The sequence below is a fragment of the Zosterops lateralis genome (assembly GCF_965231275.1).
Source record: "Zosterops lateralis genome assembly, chromosome: 11".
Classification (NCBI taxonomy): Eukaryota; Metazoa; Chordata; class Aves; order Passeriformes; family Zosteropidae; genus Zosterops; species Zosterops lateralis.
Window position 1 is genome coordinate 1450907 of NC_139771.1, and position 10307 is coordinate 1461213.

General features: G+C 40.0%; 1 protein-coding gene across 1 annotated transcript in view; it reads right to left on the bottom strand.

Moving 5' to 3' along the window:
• The window catches only part of CACNA2D3 (calcium voltage-gated channel auxiliary subunit alpha2delta 3), a gene marked incomplete at both ends in the record, with an annotated part of 408746 nt that extends 406790 nt beyond the window's left edge, over positions 1-1956 (bottom strand). Inside the window, 2 exons of the mRNA XM_083869455.1 lie at positions 1150-1231; positions 1838-1956. Of these exons, the coding sequence (XP_083725581.1) occupies positions 1150-1231; positions 1838-1956 (201 nt within the window). The remainder of the gene's footprint in view (positions 1-1149; positions 1232-1837) is intronic.
• Positions 1957-10307: the final 8351 nt, after the last annotated feature.

Sequence of the window (10307 nt, forward strand, 5' to 3'; positions counted from 1 at the left end):
GCTGCTAAAGAACTCATATGTCTTTAGTAATTACTAAAGCCAGTTGCTTTCATTTTAAAGGATACCAGAAGATTTTTATTTCAGCTGCTACACGTACTGTTATATAATTTCACACATATATAAGCCTTTCAAAATAAATGCTACAAGCTCAAGGAAAATTTTCCTTCACAATCAGGCAAAAGATAAAATTAGTGTTACTCAGAACTAAAAATCATGTCTACAAAAAATCAGCAGAAAATTAATATATGGGTTGAATGAGTGTTTTTGATCAGTGAATGTCTCAATGTTTTTTCATTTACATATTGCATTTTGAGAAACACATGTTAAATGCCCCAAAATAGCAGTCTCAATCTAACATATTCTTCTTAGTCTCTCATTTTTTTGCAACTGTTGTAAAAAAAAACTGCCCACAATACAGAAGTTTACTATAGGTTGCATATTTAAATTAAACCGTCTTTGATATATACCCAATACTCAAATCTGCTTTTTCATTACCCTCTGCCCCAATTACGTAGACTTATACCAATTTCTCAAGTTTTTGCTATACCTCACTACCTTATTACCCAGCTGTGCAGCTGAGAAAGAAGATAACCACATTCATTCCTCTTATCTGTAATGATGTAATACATCTCAGCACTGGGTTGAGATGATTGGGGGAATAATGGCATTGTAAAAACTGCAGAGATGACAAACAACAGTGCAGCCGCCTTCTCCTGACACAGTGCATTGTGTACATACAGCCCGGGCTGAAAATAATACAATATGCACTAATTCTGCCCTTGAATGAAAGTTAACATTTTTCATAAGAAACAGCTGTTTCTGCACAGAAACATCATCATCACAATGCAGCAACCAGACTAAACACCCGCAACCTGGGCTGAAGCCTAGGCTACAAGAAATAAGTGTTGGAGTTTACTTTCCAATGGAAAAAAAAAAAAAGTCATCCTAGCAGAAAAATACCAGGTTAAGCAAGAACTCTACAGATAGTACAGTGCAATGCAAAGAGTCATCTGGGACTAGTATGCAATACAAAAATAGATCTTGGACAAAAGCACACACAGCACTGGTTTCCCTGTTCATTTAAAAAATTAAATCTGCCTCCATTTTCTCTGTTAAAACCTTCCTGATTACAACTGAAGAAATCCTTACCTTCTGTAGGAGCTGGGAACCTGAGTATTTGGCTGCAATAGATTTGATCTCTCCACCAAATGCTGAGGCCCAGAGCTTTACACTGTGAAGGAAAAAAAAGAGACAGGAAGAAATGTAATACACATGTCATAGCAAGCAACAGAGACTGAAACAGCTTCAGCTGCACTCAGAAGGATCCGAGCAATTTTGCATTAGAGAGCTCACTGAGGATCCTAAGCACAGCAAAAGATCAGTGAAGCTGTACAAGTATAAGCACAAACTAGAACCTGTGCTAAGGTAAGGCCTCTGATATGAAACTACCAACCTGAAGTATTAAAATTTAAAGAATTTATTTGTACAGAAACATGCTTTGGCACATGACATATATCCATTGAAAGGAAAACAGCAGATAAAATGGCAAAACAGTTCTGAATGATAAATTCCCACATGAGAAAGAGTTAACAGCATCAATTTCAGTAAATGCAAGCACTTAAAACTCAGTGGCCACATACTCCACCAACACATGCTCCTACAATAAAATCCAAGTAGTGCCAAGCGCCTTGGAGACAACCACTTTAAACACAGCTGACAGAGAAGCAAAGGTGCCCTGGAACAGTCAAATATCTACAATACAAAAACAGGAGAACTTGAGCAGCCAAGTTCTCATCCTTGAACATGGTCCTGAGAGGAATAGCATGAAAGCACTTACACTGACAAGGGGATCTGCTGCTCCGATCCAACCACATCCACTAAGGCTGTGTTAAAAGCTGTCCAGAAGATAAAGAAAACACCCCCAAAAGCCCGAAGAAGATTCAGGTTCTCTGGCATTGTGCCTCTCTGTGCCTGGAAAGGTTTGGGGAAATTCAAGTGAAGCTGAGTTCAGCAGCAGTGGGGTTTTGCTTCTAAAAGCTTCTTTTTCCCCACTCTTACCCCCTTTCACTAGAAGGGGACACTGGAACACTGGAAAAGAAAAATTCACAGCTCCATCTTCATTCCTCCAAAGAATGACCCTCTCTGTGTAATGGAAAGAGCGGACCAGAACCGAAGCTCTAATGACTTGAAAACTATTGTGTCCCTGGTAACAGCAAAGCGTTTTCCAGCACTACTGCAGCCACTTGCATGTAGTTCTTTACAACTCCGCAGTCAGCAGTGTGCTGAAGTTACTTCAGTGACCTACTGCTGCTCCAAAGTGCCCTTAGCAGCAAGAAAGCAGACTATTGATTCCAACTGGGGAGGCTGTCTTCTTGCAATTACTGCTCACTTTGCAAATGGAAAGCTGCCTAGAGCTCTCCTTTCCCTCGCCGACAACCTCCAGCCTTCATCCCAGATCAAGCCAGCCAGTGCATTGGTTCAGCGGAGCAGGAGCAGCAGCCTTTTAACGGGATAGCGCCGAGGCAGAGAGGCAGGCACAGGAGGAGCTGGACCAGAGGGAGGGCACGGCAAAAGCAGAGAAAGTCTGGAGGAGCTGAAAGTGGAGTTGAGCCCTTCCAGGGAGACGAGAAGAGAGCGCTTGCACATTGCCGGGGGCCGAGCCTGAGAGGGCTCGGCAGGGCTGGCAGGGGCGGGGGCGTGGGGCCGTGCACACCCACCGGAGAGCGATTCGGGCAGGGCACCGCCGAATGACAAGCACCTGTCTGTCACACAGCCCGGAGAGGCGAAAGCTGCCCGGAGCTCAGCGCCGAGCGGGGAGCGGAGCATCCCGGCCGAGGCGCCGCACCGGGGCGGGCACGGGCGGGCGGAGGGAGGAGAGCGGCGGTGCCTGCCCAGGGAGCATCTCCCAGGAGGGGCAGCGGCTTCCCGGAGCCAGCCCCGGCCTTCGGGCAGGCTCGCACATTAAAATCGAGTCGTAGGGAGCACGTCCTTGTACATAAAGGCGCGTTTGCTGCTCCCTCCCACGCCGGAGCACTGCAGCAAGTCACTCTCCGAGAGCTCGGGACCGGCAAAGGCTTATGAATGAAAAGAAATGCAGCATAAGTAAATCAATGCGGGCTGACTCCAGCCTATGAATAAATTATTAGTTTGTGCTCATAGAAGAATCCTCTTGATATATCAAATATAGGATTACAAGCTCCTCCACTGAGAGAGCAGCGTACGGAGCAGGAGGGATTGGTCCAGGTATTTTTGTTGTTGTTGCGTTTTAAAATCTAGCCTCCCTCCTTTTGCTTTTATTCTTCTCCCTCTGCTTTTTTTCTCACCTTCTTCTCCGCTAAATGTGCAGAATTAAAATAGCAACTGAACTTTACTGTAAACAAGTATGGCAAGACCATGATCTGAGCATGGGCTGAGTCATCCCTTGCATCCTACAATACAGTTCCAGTGTCCGCCCCAGGATTCTAGTTTCTTCCCTCTGTAGTTAGAATTAACACCTCGAAATATTCACTCGGCCTTCGTACACTGTTCTTGACATTTTCTGTCTTGAAGCTCGAGATGAAGTACCTGTATTTCCTTCCACATTAACATCTCTGAGAGCACTGAACAGTTTGCTTTAAATATCAAAACCTCTATTCAATACCTAGCTGACAAAAGCTTCCTGCTTTCTCAGATGAAACGAGAAGTTTAAAGATAGAAAGACTAACAGGGGAACTGTGCAGAGCAGGGTAGCACAGCACCCTGCAACTTTTACCACCCACCAGCCATCCCCACCAGGAACAGTAAATAGATCACGTTTCTCTCTGTACCAATACCTTCGTATCAAGGCAATAAAGAAAAAAAATTCTTAAAGGGAACACCTCTTTTGTGTATTACTGAACCATTTTGAAAGTCCTGTTATCTGTGCTGTTTCTGTGGATTTCCTAAGCAGTGTTTTAAACGTGCTGCCATGTCACCAGGTGTTCAGCTTACCTACAGGCAGAAATGTAAAAATGCACATGGCTGACTAACAGTATATAATCAATTATGTGCTCCTTTGAACACATTGCATTAACAATAGTATCTTTCTAAAGCCAGGAATGAAACAGAAATGGTTGATTGTCTCAATACTTGTGCTGTTTACTTCTTTTTACATGCTAAACACTGTCAGGCAGTAAATTCATAAGCTCATTTTGTGAGATTCAAACAGTTCTTATGTTAACAAAGATCCTTATCTGCTTCACGCCAACACAGCGCCCTGATGACAACACTTACCTTCATTTTTGAAAGCATTACTGGAAGCCTTAGAAACTTTTTGAAAGGATGCAATATGCCTGTATTCAAGAAGCCAGCAGAATTTAACATAGATTTAACCCATCACTAATTATTGTCAAGGAAAGATGAGAAAGTCATTCATCAAACTTTGACTTTGTTTACATTTATCATACATTCAATACTATATCAGACCTACAGTTTATTAATCTGGTGTGTGCAAAACTGGACACACATTTGTTTAATACAAAAATTCTATTTGTACTATTGCTAGTCTAAGAAACTAAATTCACTTGGAAAAGAAATTTTTGCTTGGAAGGACAAGCTTCTTTTGTGTTAACAAACACTTGTGTACACCATAGCACAGGGTGCTTTCAGCACCTTTCATTAATGCACACTGGGTATGTCTATGCAGGAAATCAGCTCCTCCCAACCCTTCAGTGAATGGAGAGCAAGCCTGAACCATAACTCTCACAAACCACTACAGGTGACACCACGATCTGCCTGCAGCTGTGTCCTGGCCTGACCACCACTGACTATTCCTGATATGCAGATCACTGCAGTCCTGACACCAGATTCAAAATTCATGTAAGTATTTCTCCCATGTCATTCCCATCAGGATGCAGGAACTCTCCCTAAGTGGGTTTGCATAACCAAGGACCAAGGAAAACAGGAAAAAAAGAAGTGGTAAATTCTGCTGAAGAGTTTCAGTCCTTTTTACTGGGAATAGAACAATGTGTTTCATTATTTGCTACAGACTTGTGATGTCCTGGAGCAAAGGCAGAAGAAAGCCAAGTTTCAAAGCGTAGTAATGAATTTATCTTTTGGAAGTAATGTGGCATTTCTATCATGTCCTTATGCTGTTATAGACAATTGCTGAATCTGGAATAATTTCTGATCCCACTGGAAAAGTGTATGCACAGATAACTGACCAGGGAAGGAAAGCATTTATGCAGAGCAAATATACATTCTGAAACCAAAGGGCATCTCAGTAGACAGTGCAGGTAAGTTCCTCACATGCCACTGGTCTCTGAAGTAGAGCTCCCCATACAAGTGTATTAAGTTGCATTTCCCTGCTCCTGGCCTCCCATTTTTAAGGGATAAAAAATGTCAACTAATTTTCTCCGATGTCCTTGATGACCAAGCATAATGGTGCATTTTGGTATCTCACAGGAAATGAAAGAAGAAGTTTTCCCCATGAAAGCAGAAATAAAACTCAGATATGTGGATCAAACATTGTAGCAGAAAGTCACTGACAGGGGCAGAGAAACTTGATGAATCCCCGAAGGTTTTTCATTGGAGAAAATAACCAAGGGATTGGAGGAAAAGCAGAAACAATAAAAAAAACCAATCAAAACAAGTAAACAAACAAAAGATCCAGGTCAAGGGGTAATATGAGATGTGACACAAAGGCTGAAGCAGAGACTACTGACTAAGGCAAAGCCCCATATATAATACACGTAATAACTACCTGATTAATTAATCCCATTGTTGTTTTCTTCTACCTCCAAGTATATTTACACTTCATGAAAGGGTGCAGAAACAGGGTCACAATTGCATCATCAGCACGTCCTTTGAGGTCTCTGATTAGACACGTATCAAATCCTAATAAAAGTCAATCGAGAGGCATACAGAGGAGAGAACATATGGTCTAGGGGAGAAGGGTAGGAGGAAATTATATAATTAACACAAATGTTTATTGTATTTCTTTTTTCAGATGCTTATCTACAATGAGTTCTAAACAGAAGTAATAAATGCAGAAGGCTGAAGTACTGAAAGCCTTGCTGAAGATGTAAGCCACCTTCACTGGAAATTAATATTTTAAAAAGAATACAAGAAAGGAAATACGTCAGTTTATCTATATTCCACATAAATTAGAAGATCCAGATACTGCAAAAATAGAAAAGCTGTAACTACTCTGCATGATGTGGTGTTAATACTTGCTTTGTACTACATTCCTCTCCACTTCTAAATACTAAGATTATAATTCTCAGATGTGTGCTCCACAGAGAATTGTTTTTTTTTAATTCAACAGACTAAATTGTCCATTTTCAGTCTTGTTTGAAATACTTCATTTTAAAAAAATTCCCTTTTATAAAGGCAGTGGAAGAATAAAAAGGGGAAAAGTAAAAGAATATAGAGTCACTTCATACAGTAAACAATTTAATATAATGTCCCATGGTGAAAATCCTTCCAGCCTTTAACAACTCAACTTTCCCTTACTTCAGTGTTTCACATACACTTATTTGTGGAAAACAGAAACAGGAGAAGTAGAGGGATAACAAAAGTTCTCAGCTTTGCAAAGCTTGAGACTGTCAAATAAAAGGCAAAATCTGAAGGTTCTGAATTTATTATTTGGAAACAACCCAGTGATGGAAGCACTCATCAAGTCGAGTTTGCCTGCTGTGAGAACACAGGCTCACTTGTTTCAAGTGATCTGTACATCTGAGGAAGAGCAGGGGGCTGCACATGAGGCCTATTCTGGACAGGCTGAACATGTATTCCTAGAATTTTATGGAGGTCTCAAGGGTACAAATCTAAGTGTTCCACTGGTGTGGGAATGCCAAGTTATTGACTGATTCTAACCCAGTTACAGCAAAGATCGAGGTCAAGTAGCATCACTCACTGGCTTAAATGAACACAACTTCACATAATGGGCATGGGCTAGTGCTTTGGAGAAATAAAAATCCTGCAGAAATTCTGAACTACATCAGTATTTTTTATATGCAACTTTACATTATCATCTTGTTTGTGTATATTGTTATATAGGTCAAATCAAGCACTATTATTTCATCTATGAGAGCATTAAGAGCATAGACACAACCAATGTTCACATATAATCAATCATTTACATGACTAGAAATACTAATCTCTAAAGATTTTTAAAAATATTAATATGCAATCCTAATCAGTATGTTGGGAGTGCAGCATTTTAGGTTACTGACACGTTATCTTCAGCACACTTGAACACCCAATAAACCTCACAGTTTGCCATAACCCCCCAAGGAACGTGTGGTTAATTTCACTTCCACAAAGCCTAAGATCAGCTGGCTTTTGAATCTCCACAAGGAGTTAAAATGCAAAAGAGCAAAGCATTATCACATCCCAGCCTATGAGAGCTCACACTGCATGGCAAGCTAGAATGCTTTAAGCTAATTATGTTTATAGCTACCCAAATCCAATTTCAGCAGTCCACTGTAGCTCTAGTCTGTTACTGCCATTTTACATAAGCTTCATTTATTTTGAATTTTCAACTATTAAGACAAAGTCTGCCTTTGGTTTCTTTCAAGTGCTTCACGCTGGGAAATGAACTCTTCTCTAAGCAAATAAACTATTTTTTTACTCCCAAAGCTGATGCTAGGTTGTAAATGTTAATGCTTTTAATGAATTCAAAATACCTGCAAACAGAAGATAGGACTTAAAAATGAGAAACTGTAATTAAGAGCTCTGATATAATGGACAGAATGCTATGGAAACAAACCTATCTAGCATTCTTTCTCTGACAATAATAATAAAAAAAAAAAAAGAATACCAGAGGTCACAGTGTATTTGAGTGTGAATCTATTACTGTCTACACTCTAGAATGACCCCTGGTCATGTCTATAATGGCCTGTGAATATCCGCGCCCCGCCCCCCACTGCCCCATATCTTAAAAATTCCTCAGACCCACTTGAAGTGACCCTTGTTGCAGCTCTAAGTACAGACTTCAAGGGTTAGGAAATTGCCTTTACTTCAGACCTTGGCAGGGCTGGTGACACAAACACTGGGTGCCAAAAAGGAGGAGAGGGAGGAGCAACAGTCCTGAGCAGCCACAGTCAAAGGGGCACTTCTTGCAGCAGGAGATGAAATGACATCTGTGGACCCACTGTCATCAGGGAGGTCAAGGCTCCAACCACTCAGCTGAAAGCAACCTGCAAATTCTAGATTGGCACGCAATTATTTTCAAAATAACATTCTTATTGCCAAGTGGAAAAAATAACATGGCTTTTAATCCAAGAAACAGTGCCATGTCAAGTAATTACACAGAGCCATAAGGTACTTCAGAGGCCCATAATTCTGTCACTCTCCAATAAATTTCTGCATCACAGGTATGAATTTTGTGGTGGGAATGTGACTTTTACGAAGTCTTGACTACAACTGCCAGCTTCTTGATCTGATATTCACCACAGTTCTGCTTCTAGATGTAACAGAAAATGAATTTTGTATAATTCCATGGCAGCAGTTGCTAACCTGTGATCCACCTCTGCTCTGTGGCTTTGTTGAACTTTTTTCATTTATTGACTGATCCTGAAAATCAAAGTTATCTCAAAAGGAAAGTTATCTCAAATTGGAAATAGTATGTATTAAAAAGTATGCACTGTGGTAATGAATTCCATTAAATTGTTGCATAAGGAAAAATAATATATATCAACAGAATAAAGTGTCCTGTGAAGTTATTAGACTCACATATCTGATCTCAATTGCAGAGAAAGGCCACCAGGAACTACCAAAAGGCAAACAGATTTCAATAAGGTCTAAAATAATACTAGGAAGCACTAAGCAAATTTCTTAAATTTGCAGAGTTTGAAATTGATTTAACTTCAAGAAGAGTGTAAGCAAGTCACAATTTGTCTTACAGTCACAATAGCAACCTGATAAAACCTATTTAAGAGTTGCTGGTTTATGCAAATCAAGTTTCACTTCTTAAGGAGTTACTGTTACCTTGGGTAAGAATCAAATTTAAAATTGCATTTTCTTCCCACCAGTGCAAGTGCCTTCTTGTTCTGGTGAGCATTAATTGAAACCTGGGTGCTGTAGACAGATGAAACCATCTATTATTAGGGCACTTGTATAATATTCTAAAGTGGAAAAGTAGACTTGGGCATAATGTATGATTCCAACATAACACAAAATACCCCGCCACAGGAAAAAAAACACCAAAACAACAAGATAGCTTCTTATTCTGGGGGTTCAAATTCTGGCTTGTGTGTAATGCTTTACTTTACTTCTACTTTAACAATACAACTTGACATTACATATCATGGAAAGTTCACACCTGCAGAAGAATAGCAGATTCATAGGTCTGTGGGTTTTTCAAATATATTAAAGCATGATATGCTTAAAAGATGCAAAGTAAAAGCAAAATTGATACCCATAAATATACTAATAAGTGTTAGGTAAAATATTTGCCACAGCATGCATTTCTATTTTACAGGCTATTAGTCCATCATAGTGTCACTAACACAGACACACTCAGACTGCTGTGCTTATTACTTTTTAATGCATCACTCCATTTTAAACATTAACACTAACAAGTTCAGGCTATAATATAGCCATCCTTCCTACTCATAAAAAGAAAAGGAAAAAAAAATCACCACCCAAATGCTAGTTTATACTACAATTTTAGTTATAAGCACACAGAATAGATTTTAGAAAAATACAGAAAAAAGAACAAAAGTTCTGAGCCAAACTTATTCTCACTTTTTTCCCACCTGAAAATTTTGTGGTTGGGAGGGCTGGAGTTTGGGAGGGGGTTGGTTGGGTTCAGGGGTTTTTATGCAGTGAAAAGACTTCTTCAATCGGGACCAAAAAAGTAAATCTACTAGAAAACGGATTCAATGCAATGTTTGAGCAAAGACCAGTGGCACCACCCCTTGATCCAAAGGGGATGTTTTCTTATATGTGCCATTTATCAGTGACCTCAGAAATAAGAATAAAGGTTTGTGCAGTTCTCAGCCCTCCCCCTCTCAGCCCTTACTGAAATAATCCATCCACCAGTCTCCATCACCACTGGGTGGATGAACTTCTTAACTTTCCTCAAAGTGGAATTTCTTTGAATTAGCTGAGGGCTGCTGAGGAAAAATAAAGCAATAGGCTATCTTGTCAATGTTTACAAAAAAAGACAGGAAGGACATAGGAAAGATATCAGACCCCAAGAGCTTCTCCTGAGCATTATACAATCTACTTTATAATTTGGTACTTGTAAACTAAGGCTCTCTATTTTTCCCTCCAATACATTTATTCCCCCACCATTTTATTTTCCACTGCTGTCTGTTTCTATTTCCAGTTCTCACCTTTAT